The sequence below is a fragment of the Varanus komodoensis genome, unplaced genomic scaffold (assembly GCF_004798865.1).
Source record: "Varanus komodoensis strain SLA01 unplaced genomic scaffold, ASM479886v1 scaffold18_1, whole genome shotgun sequence".
In the NCBI taxonomy this organism is placed as follows: domain Eukaryota; kingdom Metazoa; phylum Chordata; class Lepidosauria; order Squamata; family Varanidae; genus Varanus; species Varanus komodoensis.
Window position 1 is genome coordinate 4,912,539 of NW_025335548.1, and position 21,203 is coordinate 4,933,741.

General features: G+C 40.2%; 1 protein-coding gene across 3 annotated transcripts in view; it reads right to left on the reverse strand.

Annotated features, from left to right (window-relative positions):
- The window catches only part of NAB1 (NGFI-A binding protein 1), a 50,251-nt gene that overhangs the window by 19,058 nt on the left and 9,990 nt on the right, over nucleotides 1-21,203 (reverse strand). For 2 of the 3 annotated variants that reach the window (XM_044427086.1, XM_044427085.1), the window contains exons 2-4: nucleotides 18,261-19,094; nucleotides 3,185-3,318; nucleotides 2,569-2,620 (exon numbers count right to left, since the gene is read on the reverse strand). In XM_044427086.1, the coding sequence (XP_044283021.1) occupies nucleotides 2,569-2,620; nucleotides 3,185-3,318; nucleotides 18,261-19,079 (1,005 nt within the window). In that variant the 5' untranslated portion in view covers nucleotides 19,080-19,094. The remainder of the gene's footprint in view (nucleotides 1-2,568; nucleotides 2,621-3,184; nucleotides 3,319-18,260; nucleotides 19,095-21,203) is intronic. The other variant, XM_044427087.1, reaches the window with a different exon arrangement.

The following is a 21,203-nucleotide window of genomic DNA, read 5'->3' on the forward strand; positions in this document are numbered from 1 at the left end:
TTTTCAGCAGCATGTTAAGGCCCCTCTCTTTGCTGAGGTATTTTCCAAATCCAAGGAGAACGTGCCGGGGGGGGGGGATGCCAATTGTTTTTAAGCAGGTTTAGTGGTACAGACTGGTAAAAATATGATTTTAATTTTTTAAGTAATGATTTTATGGGGTCTTATTGATGCTTTATTCTGTATTGCATTTTATTGTATTTATTGATGTCATTCACTGCTAAGAGTGTTTCAGGTACTACATTAAATAAATCAATAATTAAAGTATAGTCTTGCTGTAACAAACAGGGAAATTCTTGCAGAATGTAAAATTGTTATTTATTTTGTCCTACAATTTTAAAAGATTCAGACTGGGTGAAAAGAAGAAAAAAGAATCCGCTATACATTTACAGATCAGTCTGTAAGCAGATCTGAAAAAAGGGGAAGCAAAATATTGGAGATACATATTTGAATTAAATTTTAGGAAGAGCTTCCAGGCTACAACCATAATCCAAAGAATTGTGCAGTGGATTCCACAAAGCCAAGGACTCTCGGAAGAAACACACCCAAGCATGTGGCAAACATGTCTGAGACGGGGTGTGGGGCAGATTTTCAAAGGAAGTTTGAAATAGCAAGACTGGCCTCCTTTGCAAGTGGAGGGGAGAATTGAAGATCCTGATGTGGATATACTGCAGAATATGCCCAAATTCGCCATGTGAACCTCAGCTTATAAAAATAATTTCTGCTCCAGAAACTGCACAATAGGTTGTGGCTTCTCCTTCCTTCAAAATTAGGAAACACCATCAACAGTGGGAACATCCGATACAGACTCTCTTACTGTCAGACAGCGAGCTGATGCAGTCGCTCCCTCCCTAGCAGGAAATTCTGTGAGATTCTGCGATCCAAGGGAATATTTACTGCCCTTTTGTGCAGTCCCATGAAGTGAGTTACCACTCCTAGACTTCCAGCTGCACACACATCAGGAACAGCAGTTTCTTTGTATGTGGCTCCAATTTTTAAAACATAATAAACCCTCCTTCTACTTCAAAACAAAATCTTAAAAAGAAAAAATGCTATAGAAATCTCTGCGCGTTTGCGACATGGAACCATTATCTCTGTAGTAGAGGGAAAAAGTGCTTCTGACTAAATGGAAATTGTCTCCTATTGGCAACAACCTGGTACATTAGACAGGGACTTGTCTCCAAAGGAACTGGCAGGAACTAATCTCCAAGAGCTGTTTGCTACAGTTAGGAAGATGTGAACAATAAAACACAATTCACAAGGGGATTTGCAGAAAACAAAGTTTTTCCATCTACATAAACAACTATTTACCTTGAGGTCTCTTATTAACAGAACAAAACCTCCACTCAGACCACCCTTTAACTCAACAACCCTGGCTGTGCTGGATGTTAAGCCAAAAAAATTCCTCTGCAATTCAAGAAAACATTCAAGTTGGCTTATAAATGCTGGCTTGTTTAGAAGCAGTTAACCATAGTTCACACATAATAATAAAACATTATAGCTCATTGTGGCTTTCCGATAGCATGAACCAAGGAACAAAGTGGAACTAAATCATTTGTATTTGCTCACACGCAGCTTGTGCATATTTACTAGGACCAATTATAATATGCAAAAAATTGTCAGTAAGATTCCTCAAAAGTTCAGCGGATGTTAAGTTACAAAAGCTGAAAGACCAGAAAACTACATTGAAGAATGTTTATTTGACACGGGACTTATTTTCTTTACCAGGACAGAAGCCAAACAGAAACCTTATGATATCAATTTTATCCCTAACAAAGAGTTTCTACCAGGACAGGGATGAGGAATGTTTGATCTTCCAGGTGCTGTTGGACTCAAACTCTCAGCATCCTTCATCACTGGCTATGCTGGGAATTGCAATCCACCAACATTTACAGAAGCACATGATCCCCACCTCTGTAATATAATGAGCCTCACATTTTAAACTGAAATGTTTAAATTCAAATCAATATTTTCTCTCCAAGTCTTGTTTGGAAGAATAAATACTTGAATTTGGTCTTCTCAAAAAATTAAGATGGTATTTTTCTCTTTCTTGTCAGCGACCATCCCGCCCTAGTATTCCTTTGGGCAGAAGGACTCCCCATCTGCCAGGTCTTTTTCATCCATGACAAAAAAAGTTTCCGTGTGCACAAAGGGCCAGCTGTGAATGGGCTACTCCAGATGTGCAGGAGTTTTTTGTACACATTCCATTGCATTGTTTTTGTTCCAAAAACAGCCAAATGCACATTTCAAGTCATTTTTAATACAGCCTGAGTTGTAATCATATTGCATCTATTTCATCTGAATCAATATCCCAATTTTCTTCTCTAATACTTCGGCGAATGGGGCGGCATAAAAATGTTTTAATAAATAAAAATAAATAAAATACTGCATTTCCACAAGATTCTCTTCACGGATCCAATGGCCTTCTACTCCTTAGAAAAATTAGATCGTACTTAATTCAACAGTTAAGGGGTTCGTAGTTGAGGGACACAGCAGAACATAGGCTTATTTTCTCTTGTGCAAGTCAACTCTACTAATTATGGCTAAACAGAACAAGTTAAAGTACAATACCTCTATCTTAATTCTCTTTGGTGACAGCTCATCCCTTTCTCCACATTTAGACCTAGGAGATGAAAACACTTCATTTAACTAGGCATTACACACAATCTTTCACAAACAATTGGCTTATAACTGAAGTTCGAAATCAGTAGAAACAGAGTTTGCATGTCTGAATGCTCTTCTGTATAAATATTCCCTGTCCAAAGAAAATTAGCATGTCAGAAGAGAGAAAGTCATAGAATTGTTCACAGGTGAACATCAGCTGAGCTTTGAAAGTAGACATGCAAAGATTATTTCTAGAAAGTGGCGGAGGAAGCACAAATACATTCATGCTCTCAACACACTTACACATAATGCGAGATTCAGTGGTTTGCACAGCCGTGTTGTGCAATCTGTCTCCTCGAAAAAGGTGGGAGATTGTGCCACACATGCCTACACATGACTGTGTCACAGGTATAGTGGGAATGTGGAAACATTCACATCATACCTATAGTTAGTCATGGGTTCAAACAAGGCCTCCTGTCAGAATCAGTGAAGAGACTGCATTACAATAAGAATGAAAACAGATTTTAAATTCCTTTGTAATAAGCCCTATTACTGCTATTAGTTTGCCAAAAAAGGAGCTTACTTGGTGGTCCGGTAAGTATATTTGTATGTAACTTCTCGAGAGATTTGCCGTGCCAGTGCAAAGAGCTCATCTCTTCGGGTCAACAGTGCGTTATCTTTTACACATAGTTGAGCAGCTGCTTCATTAACTGTGAGCTAGAAAACAGAACACAAGAAAAGTTTCACTGGCTTGACTTCTTCGTCTTCGAATGTGTTATTACTTTTGTGGGGGGGCGGGGGCGGAACAGAAATCAAACATTTTCTAGGGGTGTGGGACATAGAAGAGGCTGGGAACCACTCCACTAATGCAGAAGTCCACAGAATAACTCTAATTAGTAATGTTAAGAAATGAAGTAATACAATCAATTAATAACTTTATTAATGTTAAGAAAAATTAATCATGTCAAGAAAATGTTTATGTATTTTCCTCTTCCGCTCTACTTCTTTATTTCTAAGCCAATCTAATTCATATTAAACATGTGAAGAACTGCAGATGCCTCAGCTGATTTCCTCTGCTAGCCTTCCTCAAGGTGGGGCCCTCCAACCACTTTGGTCATGAATGCTAGGATTTGTAATCCAAAACATATGGAAGGTAAATGGAAGGCATCAGCTTCAGGAAGGCTACTTTATGACAACATCCACGCTAAGGAAGAGAAAGGTTCAGGAGATGCATTTAAACTAAACACTAGTGTGAGCGTAAAAGACAACAAACGAGCAAATGAAGAATCCCCCCACATACTAACTAACCCAACAGTGTTCCTTCTTCAGTGGACTGAATCCTAAAATGTACCTACCAGCGCTGATTAAAATTGTGCTCCACAATTGCCAAATGTTATTCATTATCATCCATAACAAAACTGAAGTTAGCTAGAACTGCCATCAAAATTCCACCTAGTGTAATTCAAAGCAAATTTGGGATTTCCTCTCCAGGACAAAAACATCCAAGGAATCTTTGAGGGAAACCAAATTAGTTCTCATACAAGCAACATTTCCCATGCACTTCCAGAACCTCCTTGTGTTACCATGGAATTTCAGCAAATGGCCGTTGGTAGGCAGAATTTCAATGAGACGTCAGTGTTTTACAGGGTGGTTTCAGAGACCCTACAGTTCATATTGTACTAAGCTGCCTTTTGGCATACAGCCAGCAGAAAGGGTTGACAATTAACAACACCGTACGGAGACAGAATAATGTATCTTTAAACAACATAATGAAGCCAAAGTGAATTTTAAAAAATCTGATTTTTAAACATTTAAATGAGTTTTTTTAATAAAATGTTTTTTGAGGAAAATTCTATCTAAAGAAACTATTCCTATTTAAGATACATTGTAGTCCAAAGATTATACATCATGAAATAATGATTACTTTTTAATTATGTAGCATGAGGCTGTATATTCATACAGTGTTTAAAATTTTTAGTAAATGAATTCCATTAATCCAATCACAATGTCGTGTTCTTCCAGAGGTTTCTACAAGGTTATTGGACAATTTTTCTGTCTAGAAGCTATTATTACAGATGCTTGGTTTTACAGTTCTCAGAGATCACATGCCTCTTCTTCACGTCAAAAATGTTATAAAATAAACATTCAGAATTGAGGGAAAAAAAACCTTAATCAACTCTTCACCTCTTAAGTGCTAAGTTTCAAAAAATTAAATAGACGAAAATTGTTGGGAGCGGAATAGACCTGCACAAGAAACTAAGGGTGGTGAGGCTCAAGTCTGGATCTTTTTGTGTATAGCCTGTGGTTTATCATATTATTTCTGGTGGAGAAAACCTATAATGGCAGCAGGCTGTAAAAGAGACCCAGTTTGGGAATATTTTAATACAGTTCCTCTACCTACACAGGCATGCGTATACATTCTGTTAAAAACTATGATTTAAATCTAGTCTTACTGACTCATGATGTGAATCATGATTTAAATAAATTTGATTTAACTTAATTCCACCCTGAATGAAACATACTCTAGGGGGAAAGGGCACAAGAATGGACAGACAGACCTATCTCTACTTGCAGTGCCAAAACATGGGGCTGTGTGAAGTGAAGTTGCATATCTGTAAACACAGAACTACAACCAACTGCAGTCCTATGGTGTACACTTTTTGCACACCAACAAACACATTCCCTCTGCTTCACACTTCCTGGAACTTAGCCCTGTGGACACTAGGGTACCTATAGAAATGTAGGACTCATCAACCCCATAGACCTCATTTCAGTACAATTTCAAAAAAGAGGGCAGAAGGCCTGAAACAACAGTAGCCTATGCTCTTCACAACAGCAAAGCTGTCACATCCAGAACTATCAAGAACGTATCAGTGAATACTAAGATCTCAGCTAACAAATCTAATCAGAATGTATCTTCACAAATGAATGCTAAGTAATGGAAAGGGAGGGGTGAATGCATTGCTTATGCTGGTATTTGTTGACATTTGCTTGTTGTTGTTCAGTCTGTCCAAAAAAGGAGAGATGCTTCTGGGGAAATGAGCAATATTAATAAAGTTAGAAAACCTAACATTTTCTTCAATATTCTCAGGCACTGAAACTTTTAAAATGAATGTATATACAACCATGCAGTGAACCCCCTGCCTACCTAACTAAATCACATTTAATTGTATACTTTATTGCCTGTAATTCTGAACTTAGAAAAAGCACTATTGAAATCAATGGGATTTACAACCAAATGGGCATGCCTCAGAACGGGTTGTTATCCAAGTTAGGCTTGTATCTAAACACTTAATGAGGCTTAGATCTAAGGATTTGTGTGTTCCATGATATTATTGCACATATTTGTATGTTGTCCTCCCTCCAAGAAGTGTACAGGATTATTCAATTCTACTACGGCAACTACCCTGTAAAATAGACCAAGCTCAACAGATCTGCTTGCTCAAGGTCACTCAACGAACTTCATGGATAGCACTATCTAGCTCTAACATGAGTAGAATACTGAAAGATCATAATTTTCCTTAAAAAAAATCAGGTTTCTGGTCCTTATGATTGTGAAGACAGGCTTGACACATATGCAAATAGTGCCTGAGGAATTCTCAGAAATTAGAAGATAAGCCAAACCGAGTAAGAACATACAAAGGGAAGTCCTTCTGCCCTCCATGGCTCCCCATCAATGCCTTCATAGTTAGCAATATGGAATTCTGCAAACTATATACAGTGCAGAAAATTCAGGTTGAATTGCTTTTTGAGCGCAGGATATAATTGCCCTAATTACAATCAGCTGTCAAATTCAGCAAATAGTACTATAATTAGAATAGCCAGTAAATGTTTTTGTCCATTCTATCCATTCTGCATACCTGTCTTGGGTTGGACCAATCACACCCCCCTTGCTACTTGGATCCAAGGGTGTTAATTAATCATTGGTGTACCATATAACTATCAAAATTTTGTACAGTTTTCATATAATTACTCTTTTCAAAACCCATACATTCAACCTGATATGTCTTGCTTCAAATACCATATCTCATCTGAGCACAAATTTGTACAAATCAAAGGGGCAACTAGGTCAGACACGACTGATTGCTTTCTTTTCCCATGCTTTGCATCTCACACTTATCCATGATGGAAGATCTATATGTGCTTAACATACTGCCACAAATGGACAGAGCTAGTACTGCAATAAATCTGAGTCACTATTAGGAGCCACTAAATTACAATGTGCAGCTTAAAATGCAATCTAAACTACTTATGGCATCCTTAACATTAGAGCTTTTGTTAGAGCAATGCATCTGGTTAAAGCTCTTGTTTATTCAAGTGCAACCCTCTTTTTTAAATACGAAGAATGTACAACTTCTGCTTGTTGACTTGAGCATCTAAACCAAGAGTGAGGACAGAAACCAGACTTGGTATCAGCTCAGAGACACACAATGCCCTAATAGTACAAGTAATCTAATGCTGTAAGGAATAAATTAGATCAAGTAACAGAGAACAATTCCATAATGGAGTGGGGAGATTTTTTTCCCCAAATAAATTATGAACAAGCTAAATAAATTTCACTGTTCTTGCCAATAAAAGTCTGTGGCTCACAGCTGTCTGATAAAGATTTTTTTTTTTTACTGAAAATGCTGGAATGACTTATTAAAAATATGAATCAAGAAGAAAATCATTTCCATATTACAGCAACCGAGTATATCCTGCCAGTGGGCAATAATGAGATAGCATCCATAGCACAGATCTAAACAAACACATATGCAATACAGAATTTGATCCTCTGTATCTTTGCTTATGCATTTTCAGACACCAGTATTAAGAACCTATCTGAAAACACTGATGGGCAGGCAGGTTAAATATGTGCATAAACACTTATCTTGCAAAGTGGGTTCTTTTTGGAAGGCAGGACATTGCTAAAAAGTGCAAAGGCAGCCTCTCCTGTATTCTTTGCTTCAGGCAGGCCATACAAGTGGTCAAGCATTATAGCAAAATCAGCTGCCAAAACCAAAAAAACAAGCAAAGCAAAACAAAAAACACCAGACCTATTAAAAGGCAGAAAAGAGAATGTGCCCCTTGTAAACTGTGATGGCATTGACACTCTATCACTGCTTGGTGTCCAGTGAACACACATGCAGTCACGTTATCCAAAAGAGACCCACAGCAACTAGCTGAAGGGAGGAATAGGTCTTTGACATCAATCTCAAATCTCTTCCTAAATTCTAAGAAAACAGCAGCTGACATTAATCTTGGAGAAAAGAAATCTGAACCCACAGGATCCGCACCGCTGACAAGCAGAAACATTTCTGTGCAACTTTAGCATTGATGACAGGGATTAGATGGCTGTCAGGCCTAAATGCACAAAATGGTTCTTTAAAGTAGCAGACAGCAAAAATAAATTTCTCTCACATTGTCGACGTTTGCTTGATAAAAATCTCAAATTAACATTGGACATCTTACTAATCCTGTTGCAGCCTCACTGTGCCAACAGCACAGTGGAGGCATTGGGAGTAAATGTTCAGAGCCATTTAAACATGAGTTTTGTTGAGAATGATCAGGGCTAGCAACTGGAAAAAGGGTGTGAGGAACATCGAGAACACATTTACAGTAAGCTGATGTCTTGGATGAGCTAGTAATCTCCTAAACCCATTCCCACACTATTCATTCTTTCCATCCTTTTCCAATTATCAACCAACCAAATTCCTGTAAGCACCCCAATTGTCATTCCATAATAGTACAGTAAGAACTGTGGTTGCCATGAAACTTAAAATAAGAACTGTGTTTTATTTTTCTTGTTATCTTAAATGACAAAGAACCTTTTCCAACTAACAACTCATTGAGAAAGGACAGACACATTTCCATTTAGACTCATCCTGTTCACTTATGTGAAAGATCAGTCATTTATGGCTCCTCCCCTCTTGGAGCTCTTCTCATTCCAACAGGTCATGTGATATTATCACCATCATTGTTATTTATGTACAATAGATTAATATACTACTTAACCATATTTTTAAAATATCTCTAATATTTTACTGCTAATCTCCAGCAACTTTACTGCTCTGTTGCATCTGGTTATTATAAGACACTCACACCATGAAGAAGTAATGCTTAAATTTTCTTATTTTCTTTTCCTAGAGCTCCCCATCCCCTTTTTCTTTGTGCAGAGCCTTTTTAGATGGTTAAGACCGAAGGCAGGGACAGTCTTGTTTTTACTGATCTGAAAGCCACTTCAGAAGACTTTATGGCTTAAGAGCAGTAAATAAAAGCTTTAAATTAACAAATAATTGGTTTGCCAGAAAAGAATGGACAGAAATGTGTTCTTTAAACATTAAGGGCCCTTTACATAGCATGAGTGCTTGCAAGTAGCAAAAAATCCAAGCTTTGCTTCTTTTTATTCTCAAAGGTATTCAGTACATTACCTGTTCAATAGTTTATTAACGTAAGATATGGAGATGTGGATGCATGTTATATCCTATTTTAAATATAATTTCATAGTAACTGACAGGGTTTATGGCAGCCAATTCTTTCAGAGCCACTCTCACCATACCTAATGTGCCATGTAACTATCAAATTCAGATTTTTTAGAGACAGATTTTTCTCAGCAGTCAAATGGGCAGAATTTTAGGCTATCAGCTCAACAATCTCTCTCTTTTTTCACTAGTTAAACCAAGAAAATACATCTAACATTTTGAGCACGTGATAGCTAACCCCAGTATAGGAGAAGCGTATGTTTATATAAGGAAGACATATGGGTTGGATCAAATATGGGAAGTCTGGAAGCTATTTTCATACACGCTGATATCACAAACAGTTCTCAGAACAATTGTTAACATCCAGAAAATTACAAGTCACACCTCAGCCAGACCCCAGATTAAGCCATGCACACATTTCCTGGAAGGATGTTCCACTGACTATGGGTGGACTTGGCCCTTCTGCATCAGTGTACACAGGACTGCAGTATAATACTACTAAATCAGGACCAAGGAACAGGCCTCTCTTCTCTGACAAAAAGGTGTGTGTGTGGGTGTGTGTGTGTGTGTATGTTAAGAGCGGCTGGCCTATATGCAACTCTGTAATGGATCTCTTCAGAGGCCACATTCATTTCACATGGGCCCATAAAGCATAGGATACAATGGTCATGGAAAAACCAACTGAGCAAATCAAGAGAGCAGAAGGCCTACACTAAGCAACACATCCGTGGACACACAGGTGCTATTTCTAGCATAAGTGGACCAGGAAAAGGATAGTAGAGCTCTGTCCATCATTAAGGGCTCTCACAGGGCTGTTTGCATGTGATGGCAGCATATCATGGATTAGCTCACAATTCAGTACAGTGCATGCTGCAGCCTTTTACACCCCATTCAGACCCCATCTGGTACGACTGGGGCTTAGTTTATGACATCTGGACCTGAACAGTATAGGTTAATCACAGGTTAAATAACCCACAGTTAATAGCCAATTGAAGGTGAAGCTGTTTCACTGACAAGCAATCTATAAGGTACAGGTTCAGGTGCCATGTACCAACCCCCATTAAATGGGCTAAATTCGAGATGTTCTATAGGGGATGGGATAGAAAAGCTATTAATCAATCAGTCAGTCAATCAATATCCAAATTGGCCACAAAAGGTGCTCAGCACACACTGCAGCATGGTTAGGTTCATGATGGCTATTGTTGTTGTTGTTAGTTGCAAAGTCGTGTCCGACCCATCGCAACCCCATGAACAACATTCCTCCAGGCCTTCCTGTCCTCCACCATCTCCCAAAGTCCACCCAAGTTCACACCAACTGCTTCACTGACTCCATCTAGCCACCTCATCCTCTGCTGTCCCCTTCTTCTTTTGCCATCTATTGTTCCCAGCATTAGACTCTTCTCCAGGGAGTCCTTCCTTCTCATTAGGTGGCCAAAGTATTTGAGTTTCATCTTCAGTATGTGGCCTTCTAAAGAGCAGTCAGGATTGATTTCCTCTAGGACTGACCGGTTTGATCGCCTTGCGGTCCAAGGGACTCGCAGGAGTCTCCTCCAGCACCACAATTCAAAGGCCTCAATCCTTTGGCGCTCAGCCTCCTTATGGTCCAGCTTTCACAGCCATACATTGCAACTGGGAAAACCACAGCCGTGACTATATGCACTTTTGTTGGCAGGGTGATGTCTCTGCTTTTTAGTATGCTGCCTAGATTTGCCATAGCTTTCCTCCCCAGGAGCGTCTTTTAATTTCTTGGCTGCGGTCCCCATCTGCAGTGATCTTGGAGCCCAGGAAAATAGAATCTGTCACTACCTCCATTTCTTCCCCATCTATTTGACAGGAAGTGAGAGGACCGGATGCCATGATCTTAGTTTTCTTAATGTTGAGTTTCAAGCCAACTTTTGCACTCTCCTCCTTCACCCGCATCAAGAGGCTCTTTAGTTCATCTTCACTTTCTGCCATGAGAGTGGTGCCATCTGCATATCTGAGGTTGTTGATATTTCTCCCAGCAATCTTAATTCCAACTGGTGATTCATCTAGCCCCGCCTTTCTCATGATGTGCTCTGCATATAAGTTAAACAGGCAGGGCGACAGTATACAGCCTTGCCGAACTCCTTTCTCAATTTTGAACCAATAAGTGGTTCCGTGTCCAGTTCTCACTGTTGCTTCTTGACCCACATATAGGTTTCTCAAGAGACAAATAAGATAGTCTGGTACTCCCATCTCTTTAAGAACTTGCCACAATTGGTTGTGATCCACACAATCAAAGGCTTTAGCATAGTCGATGAAGCAGAAGTAGATGTTTTTCTGCAACTCCCTAGCTTTCTTCATGATCCAGCATATGTTGGCAATTTGATCTCTAGTTCCTCTCCCTCTTCGAAATCCTGCCTGTACTTCTGGTAGTTCTCGGTCCACATACTGCTGGAGCCTAGCTTGTAGGATTTTGAGCATAACTTTGCTAGCATGTGAAATGAGTGCAATGGTGTGGTAGTTTGAACATTCTTTGGCATTGCCCTTCTTTGGGATCGGAATGTAAACTGACCTTTTCCAGTCCTGTGGCCACTGTTGAGTTTTCCAAATTTGCTGGCATATTGAGTGTAGCACTTTTACTGCATCGTCTTTTAGGATTTTGAATAGCTCAACTGGAATACTGTCGCCTCCACTAGCTTTGTTGTTGCTCAGACTTCCTAAGGCCCATTTGACTTCACATTCCAGGATGTCTGGCTCGAGGTCAGTGACCACCCCATCGTGGTTATCAGGGATGTTAAGCTCTTTCTTGTGTAGTTCCTCTGTGTAATCTTGCCATCTCTTCTTAATCTCTTCTGCCTCTGTTAGGTCCCTGCCATTTTGGTCCTTTATCATGCCCATCTTTGCATGAAATGTTCCCTTCATATCTCCAATTTTCTTGAAGAGATCTCTGGTCCTCCCTATTCTATTGTTTTCTTCTATTTCTTTGCACTGTTCATTTAAGAAGGCATTCTTATCTCTTCTAGCTGTTCTCTGGAATTCTGCATTCAATTGTTTGTATCTTTCTCTTTCTCCCTTGCCTTTCGCTTCCCTTTTTTTCCTCAGCTATTTGTAAACCTTCTTCAGACAGCCATTTTGCTTTCTTGCATTTCTTCTTCTTTGGGATGGTTTTAGCTGCTGCCTCTTGTACAATGTTGCAAACCTCCATCCATAGTTCTTCAGGCACTCTGTCTATCAGATCGAATTCCTTAAATCTATTTGTCACCTCTACTGTATATTCATCAGGGATATGATTTAGGTCATACCTGAGTGGCCTAGTGCTTTTCCCTATTTTCTTCAACTTAAGCCTAAATTTTGCAACAAGAAGCTCATAATCTGAGCCACAGTCAGCTCCTGGTCTAGTTTTTACTGACTGTATAGAGCTTCTTCATCTTTGGCTGCAGAGCACATAGTCAAGCTGATTTCTGTGTTGACCGTCTGGTGATGTCCATGTGTAGAGTCATCTCTTGGGTTGTTGGAAAAGAGTGTTTGCTATGACCATCGTATTCTCTTGACAAAATTCTACCAGCCTGTGCCCTGCTTCATTTTGTACTCCAAGGCCAAACTTGCCTGTTATTCCAGTTATCTTTTGGCTTCCTACTTTAGCATTCCAATCCCCCATGATGATAAGGACATCATTTTTTGGAGTTAATTCTTGAAGGTGCCGTAGGCCTTCATAGAACTGGTCAACTTCAGCCTCTTCAGCACCAGTGGTTGGGGCATAGACTTGGACTATTGTGATGTTGAATGGTTTGCCTTGGATTCGAACTGAGATCATTCTGTCGTTTTGGAGATTGTATCCCAGTACTGCTTTTCCTACTCTTTTATTGACTATGAAGGCTACTCCATTTCTTCTGAGGGATTCTTGCCCGCAGTCATTCTTGCCCTGATGGTCATCTGAATTAAATTCACCCATTCCTGTCCATTTTAGTTCACAGATACCTAAGATGTCGATGTTCAGTCTTGTCATCTCATTTGACCACATTCAGCTTGCCTTGATTCATGGATCTTACATTCCAGGTTCCTATGGAGTATAGATCTTTACAGCATTGGACTCTCCTTTCACCACCAGATACATCAGCAACTGAATGTCCTTCCGGCTTTGACCCAGTCACTTCATTCTTTCTGGCGCTACTAGTACTAGCCCTCCGCTCTTCCCCAGTAGCATATTGGACACCTTCCGACTTGAGGGGCTCATCTTCCGGCGTCGTATCTTTTTGCTTTTTGGTACTGTCCATGTGGTTTTCATGGCAAAGATACTGGAGTGGGCTGCCATTTCCTTCTCCAGTGGATCACGTTTTGTCAGAGCTCTCTGCTATGACCTGTCCGGCTTGGGTGACCTTGCATGGCATAGCTCATAGCCTCATTGAGCTACACAAGCCCCTTTGCCATGACAAGGCAGTGATCCATGAAGGAGATGATTGCTATAACTGGAGCCAAAGTTGGAAGGAGGCAGGTCCAGAGGCAAAAGCCACCCCTTCTCTCCCTCGTCCCCCCACTCAACAGAATAGGGAAGGCCTGGTGGCTGAAATGACTGCATGCAGAGGGCCTTTGAAATTAGTCCAAGGAACCCATTAAATTAAACTAAGAGGCACATATAGCCCTAAGAATACAGGTTATCCACCCTCTGCTAAAACTAAAACAAACAAACAGAACACCAGAGTCATAGTATACTTCTTCCATATTGCAAATGAATTCACCTACCCAGATTTCTTCTGCCACCCTGCCCCTCCCTTTAACCACAATAGAAAATTTTTCTCTCAATGTTTTATAATTCTAAAACATAAAATGGTTTTGTAAGGCCCGGATCTACTTGTCTGGGGAAGTGCCCTGGAATGAAGCAGCAATTCCTACCAATGGGACAACATGAGGACCCAGCCTAATAGAGATTTAAGGATGCTTAGGAGTAAATACACAACTACTAGCATTTTTTAATGAATAGAACAGAAGTGTGGGCAGGAGGGAGGCGTAGATCTTGCTAGTGTGGGAACAGAACTTATCCACATAACAAGAGCAACTAAGTTTTGAAGTTTCAGGCTGAAATAGTACAAATTAGAGAACAGATTACAGGACACTTGAACAACCCTGCAGTTTGAGTTTGCAGATCATGCTCCTACACAGGAAAAAATGGGAGTTAAGAGCGAAGGAGGTGGGCGTTCTGCAGGCAGCTCTCTTGTCTTCTAATAATGCATATTACAAGGCAGTCAATACTGAATGGCCATTTTCCTGTGGCAATCCAAAGCAAGGTGCAGCCCATCATTGAGAGCGCTGATGTCCTCAGAGGAAAATGTCCTGCGTAGAAGACCCACTCAAAGACTTTAGGGTGCGATGCTCAACTATTTTAAGTCCTGAAACGCTGAGGCTGATGAGCATCCTGTGCAGGCTGGGAAGAGTGGAAGATGCCATCTTAGCCTCTCCACCTTTCCACCACGCATTTTTCAGCAGTCAGGTTTGCCTGTCCAGTCAGGGGGTGCTTCAGAGAGGGAGGAAAGAAAGTTGAAGAGGCCTCTGCATAGCTCATTTCCAGGCTTCTCCATTCCCCCACCTTTCTTATCCACTAACCTCCCCACTTTCCCCTGCTATAAGGTTGCTTTTGTGATGTTGGAGACGAGCAGCCTGATTCTTCCTATCCTGGCAGTAAGGGGCGAAGCATCAGCCCTCCAACTCTGCCTTCTGAGGCTGAAGTAAGGAAGAAACTCCAAATAATCCTATGGTTCCTCAGATCCCCACACAGTGTTGCAGAAGGTCAACCATTAGACTCTACCACAAGCCAAAAACGTATTTATGCTCTCTGCTTAAAGCTGAGAACACTGTTAAAATCCTAGTGATGAAAATAATAAATTGCTAGGTTCCTACCCATTCAACCCTTCAAATGTTTCTCTGTGTAGCTACAGCATCACGACTGTCCAGCAGTGTTTTGACTAGGGTTGGGCATCTGATCAGTCAAGAGAAATTTATTCAACTGACCAATGCAGGTGTAGGCAACTTGACAGCCTTCAGAGATTTCCAACTATAACTCCCATCAGGACCAAGCAGCACAGCCAATGCTAAGGGATAGTGACAATCCAAAATAACTGGAAGTCCCTAAGTTGTCTACCCCGGGATCAGTCAAATATTGTTGAACAAAGTTTTGGTGTCTTAATAGCACAGTCTTATAGATGTCAGAGTTAAGTTTCTCAGAAATGAGTGGAAAGACTCCAAGTACATACATGATTATGGCATAAAGCACCAATTTTGTTAGAACTCCAACAACAAAACAGAGATAATGAACAGGTTCGATAGTTATGCTAATTTCAAAAATAAATTGGTTAACCATAAGTGTGAAGCTTTTTTTCAAAACACCTCATTGCACTTTAATTGACTGTAGTTAAGATTTGTATGCATAGGAATGGATCGCTGAACAGTTCTCTTTCGCATTTATTCTGGAATGCCAAGGTAAAACTTACACATCCCAAATAAAAGCAGAAATAGAAGCATGCTACCACCAAGTATTTTTTTTTCAAAAGTCGGATTTTTAAATGTGATTGTTTTAAGCGTCATCCACTTCAACTTTAGCTGGTTTTTACCTACACAGCCTAGGTTACCCTTTTTCCACTAATAACAGTGTGCACACTCATTCAGAGATGCCTGCAGAAGATGTGGCCAGTGGAAGAAACTTTACAACACTGCCCTCAGTAGCAAATTATACCACCGTGGCTTTTATTTTTAAGATAACATGTTCATGTTGTGGCTTCATGGAACATGTGACGACTATGAAATAACACATAGTCAAGTAACCATATGCAACTGAGTCAGATCCACTGAACCTTAAATCTCCTATCAAGAACTGAAATAAACTGCGAACAATCCCATAAGTGAAGACTTTGAATTTCCTGGAAATTCAATCAAGGATCTCAAAATGATGGCCCGTTTAGGTGGAAGTCTAGAACAAGCTGCAAAAATGTAATCACATGAAGCCAACATTTCAACAGGATTCCATTCTCATTTAAAACCCTGACAGAAATAATAAATCTTTATCAAATGAGAATTCCACCAAGACAAGTGCTTTTACAATCCAAGCCAATGCTTCCCTTCAATCTCTCCCAGTATGTGACAAAAGCAGAGAGTAGTCTATGAAAGCCCATGCTTTTAAACATATTAATCTTTGAAGGTGCAACAAAGGCCAAGCCTTTTCTTTATCAATTTGTCATAACTCATCATGACTCCGAACACCAGTGCCACACCTTTTCCACAGAGGAAGCAAATTCCTGGTGTTTCAATGATGATGATAATGTATCATGCAGGAAGCCATGGAAACATATGCCTGACTATTCTACGATGGAGTCTATATCCACGTATTTCAGAATAAAACAGGAACATACCTTGAACTCTTTTCTAATTCAATGGACCATTATTATTATTATTTTAATACAGCACACCAACAAGCATTTGTGTGATAAGTTTCCATTTGTCATCTGAAAACACATTTTGAAGCAAAATTTTAAAACTACCTGCTTTTTCTTGTGCCTGCTTTAAAGTCACCAACATTTGCCAGTTTTACAGCCATCGTGGATCACAATCACAATCTAACACATGGCTCTCATGTTCAAGATCACTCATTTCAACAGTATTTCAACTATTCCCAAGTTCCTACCTTTTCTCTGGCATTTTGCTGAAGAAAAATTGTTGCAGCTCTTGTCAAATAAAAATACTCTGGGGCAGGATTTGTTTACAGCAGTTTACATGCACACTGATTCAGTTGTAGCTCTGTTCAACAGGACCTAACCAGAAACAGCCATTCTGTAGCGGTTGTTCACATGGAAAGGTGGTTGTGCACAACCAGGACAGAACATGCAAACTGTCTGCAGAAAACTTACCCCCTCCATTGTTACTCCACACCCATTTTACTGCACCCATTACCCACTCCTAACTGGTTCCCTTCATAGGCTGAAAAGTATGATGTGCAAACTCAGTCCACTGGGTTGTTTAAAGGCTAAATAGACCAGTGGTTAACCCAAGATTAATTGCTGGGTCGTTTAGCCCCTAATCATCACAGGTTGTTGAGTAAAAGCAAATAATGTGCATGTATAGCCACTTGTGCATGACTACCCACTGGCTTTAAACCAATGGGATGTTGTTACATGTGAACCAAGTCATATAAAAGTTACCATGCAAGGTACAGCTCCATGAATTTTTATAAGGCGGCAGTACAGAAATGAATGCCTACTTTAAAATAGTAGCAGTAGTAATAGAAGAAACAACAATTTGATGGTGTTAATAATAATATTTTTAGAGAAATTACAGACACAGCATTCAATACAGAGTTCATGAACAGTTGGACCTTACTTTGGGGGTGCTACAGTTCTGTTTGGAGGGTGGTCAAGATTAGTTTTAACTGTTGGATCCTGTTCAAGCCCAAACATTTCCTCTGGTTTAGATTAACAAAACAGGCCTACTGTAGAGCAGAACCAAACATCTTGACATGTTGCTGGCACTGAACAAAATTTGTAGTAGTGGTCTAACTAAGAAACAATCTATTGTGAAAGGCACAAAAGAGGTCTAGAAAAGGAATCGTAAATATTCTAGTCTAGAGAATGCAACTTCAGTTAGACACCCAACTCAAGAACATTGCACTACAGTGGTTTCTGATTTCATTACTTACTGTGGGCAAAGAGGGGTTGCATTATAAAGAATTGCTGGCAAAGCTTATAAGGGCTGGAAAAACTGAGATTGCCAGGCCTTGAAAAAATGCCCAAGGTCTCCCCTTTCAGAGACACCGTGACAGAACATGGGTACTGGCACTGGCGGAGAAACTAACCAGTCCCTTCCGTGTTGTTAGAGGAGAAACAAAAATAATTTTGTAGCAACCTGGCATCCATTCTTAATATATTCCCCAGAACTGAATGGTGAAGATGGATCCCCAATTAATTTGCTTGATTTCCAGGGTAGCAGATTCTAATTTGGCATATAAACAATCTAATTAATACTGGATATAATATTCTAAGTATTATTTAAAGGTATATGAATACGGTTCTGTGAGTGTATTTAATATATTGCTACAATAAAGTACTTAACAAAATAAGAAGAATTCTTATTGGCCTGGCACCAGAGGGAATTCTCAATCTTCCTCTAACAAAATAAGTGATCTCTGGGGAAAAAGCTCTGAGAGGGAGACTTCAAAAGAGCAGAGAAACCCAGTTCTTGCTCTCATCTTTTTACCTCATGGAGGGTGAGATGTTTGCCATCTTTTCTTTTGGAGTCAAATCTGCCATATATTGCGCTGTATTTCCTAATCTCCTCCTCTTTGTGAGGGTCCTCGTCACTCATCTCAAAGATGTGACCAACCATCTTGGCCAGTTTCTTATTGATTTTCAGCAGTTCTTTCACTTCATTCAAGTCACTTTTGGGGAGGGTGGGAACCATGCGCTCAACGCACTCGGTCACCGACAGAGCTGCCGCCGCGTCCAAGGTTTCCGTGTTTTCCTTTGGTGAGGCTGGAGAGCCAACGTCAGCTGGGGAAAGGCTGTGTTCACTCTCTGTAGTGTGGTGTCCTTGCCATAGTCTCTGTTCACTGCCGCTCTGCAGTGGTAAGCTTCCCACCCCATCGGACTTGCCAGCACCCACGCTCTGAACACACGTGGTGGCGGCACATTTTGGAATCTTCAAGTGAGGCTCCCGTGTATTACTATTCCTTTCATAACTATTGCAAGATATTCCCAACCAAGCAGGAGACCCTTCCGGTAATTTATATATTGGAATGCTACTGACCGGTAAGGAAGTAAGAGGCTGGTTAAAAAGGCCTGGATTCGTGACCCAGTCTCTCAAAGCCTTCTGCAGTCTTCGGACATGAAGAGGTTTGCTAGCCATGCCAACAAGGGCCATGATCTCAAGGAACTCCTCTTCACCCGCCTCACACAACTGCTGGACATCGTCTCCTCCCTGCTGAATGAAGGCATCGAAGTAGAATAGGAGGTTGGCTTTCTGCAGTATGCGATAAAGTTGCAACTCTCCGAGGGTCCTGGGTAACGCTGCTGCCATTGTGGACGGAACACCCTGCAAAAAAGAAAAGGAGTAGCAAAATAAATATTATCTCTGCATGCGTTTGCTGGCTTGCAGGTGTGCTCTTCCCAACATTTACTGGTTTCAACAGAACTGGCTGGTGAACAGATGTGTTCAAATGGGATAATGCACTGTACAGCACATACAGCATCGGACCTGGCTCAAGCCATGCTATACTATCAACTCTCTAGAAAGCACTGGACAAGCTACTCAGTTTCCTAGCTAAGAAACTGAAATGAATTCACACACGTGTGTGTGCGCACACACACAAAATCACTCTACTTTATAGATCAGTTGTGAAAAAAAACAAGAGAAATGTTGTATATTAAGAATGCTGTTGAAATCCTAACTAACAATATTTCATGCATACAGGTATCCTGCAGCCCATTATTACTGAGTCCGAATCCAAATGTATTTTTCCTACTCGGTTGCCATCTAATGCTGACAAAAGTTTTTCCCTGGTACAAACCGTTTGCAAAAAGAAAAGAAAGGCTGGGTTCAGACAAGAGGAACAGGCATGACTCTCCGCTTAATGCACTGCATCTCCCAAGCAGATCCCTCACCAGCCATTCAATAATCATACAAAATGGCAATTAAAAAAGGGAGGAGGATCTCAGTGACTTACAAGTTCTGCATTCTGTACAGAAGCTTTTGAAAGCCCATTATTTCACAATTTAAAATTACAAAAACATGAAAGGCAGTGGCTAATTCCTACATACATGCACAAATACTTCTAAACTATCAGATAATATTCTGGAAAAAAGCACAGGATACATATTAAATAGTTAAATCTGCAAATTTTAACATAAGGATAGATCTTTAAGGACACTGTCCAATGAGGCTGCTCGTGACCCTCCAAACTTGGAGGATTAAGGGCACCCCTGCCTCTGCCCTTCTCCTGCCCCACAAAAGACATAGACCCATTCAGTCACCTACATCCTTTGACCCTTGCTCATGAGGAAGGAGGCTGAGGCACTGCCAGAATTTCTGCCAGACCCTCTCCTTCCTCTCTGCCCCCAGCTCCAGCTCAGAAGTTGAGCTTCCAACTTTGGAGCCACAGTCTACAAAGAAAGAACTGGATGGAGAGAGGGTGCTCCAAAGTCAGAGCTGGACCCTAGTCTATTCTGTGGCTGTCCAGCAGCTTCTACCACCCTCAGCTAGTTAAGCGAAGTAGATCAGTTAAATGCATTTGCAAAAAAATACGAATCATAGTAAGTGTACAGCCATAAATTTAGAGACATAGTTTGACATAGATGGTCTCCCAGCAACTGGCCTGCTAGGTCAAACACAAATACCTAAGACATGTAAGTAACAGATTTCTTCCCTATTTTGTAAAAAAGAGACTTCTCAAGAATCTCTCATACAAGGAGTAATAATGAACATCTAACCTCTCTCTGGCCACAAATGCATAAATGGTTCCAAGGGGCACAGGGTTGGTATACTCAGCAATATATATTAAAAAGACTGAACACTTCAAAGAGCTATAGAAGCCACAAAAGCTAGATGTTTTTATTTAATAAAAAGAAATTAGTCAGTCAAATTATGCTCATTTTGATCTCATAACTGATACATTAGCTACATAAGAGTTGTAAAAGCTATACTACAATAGCCAGTTAATTTAAACTCAACGGGTTAGTTTTTGTGGAAGTTAACATGTGTTACCACTCCCAATTATCAAGCTGGCAGCAAAATAGTTTTGCAAGGAAGATATATTCTCCCACAATAAATGTAACACTCTATAGATTTCCTTTTGTATGAGAAAGTTAATAATGATGAATTAGTTCTACTTCTGAATAGAAATGTCAATAAGACAGCATCTCTGCGTATCCTTTCCTGGGAGTAAGATCAACAGAATTCAATGGGACTTATTTCTGGAGTCAATATACATAGAACTGGCCTGCAAGTCAGTTTTTATATAGAAAGGAAGTCAAATGTAGCCAAGTTCCATACACATTATCTTTTAATTCTTGTTCCAGATTTTTTGTTTAAGAAAGCGACCAAGCTACAGTACTGTACCATAGTCGGCTGCACCAGAGTTGAGTTTTGTAGAGATCTTCCCTTGAAACTAGTCAATTTAGGACACAATCTTATGCCAGTTTAGAC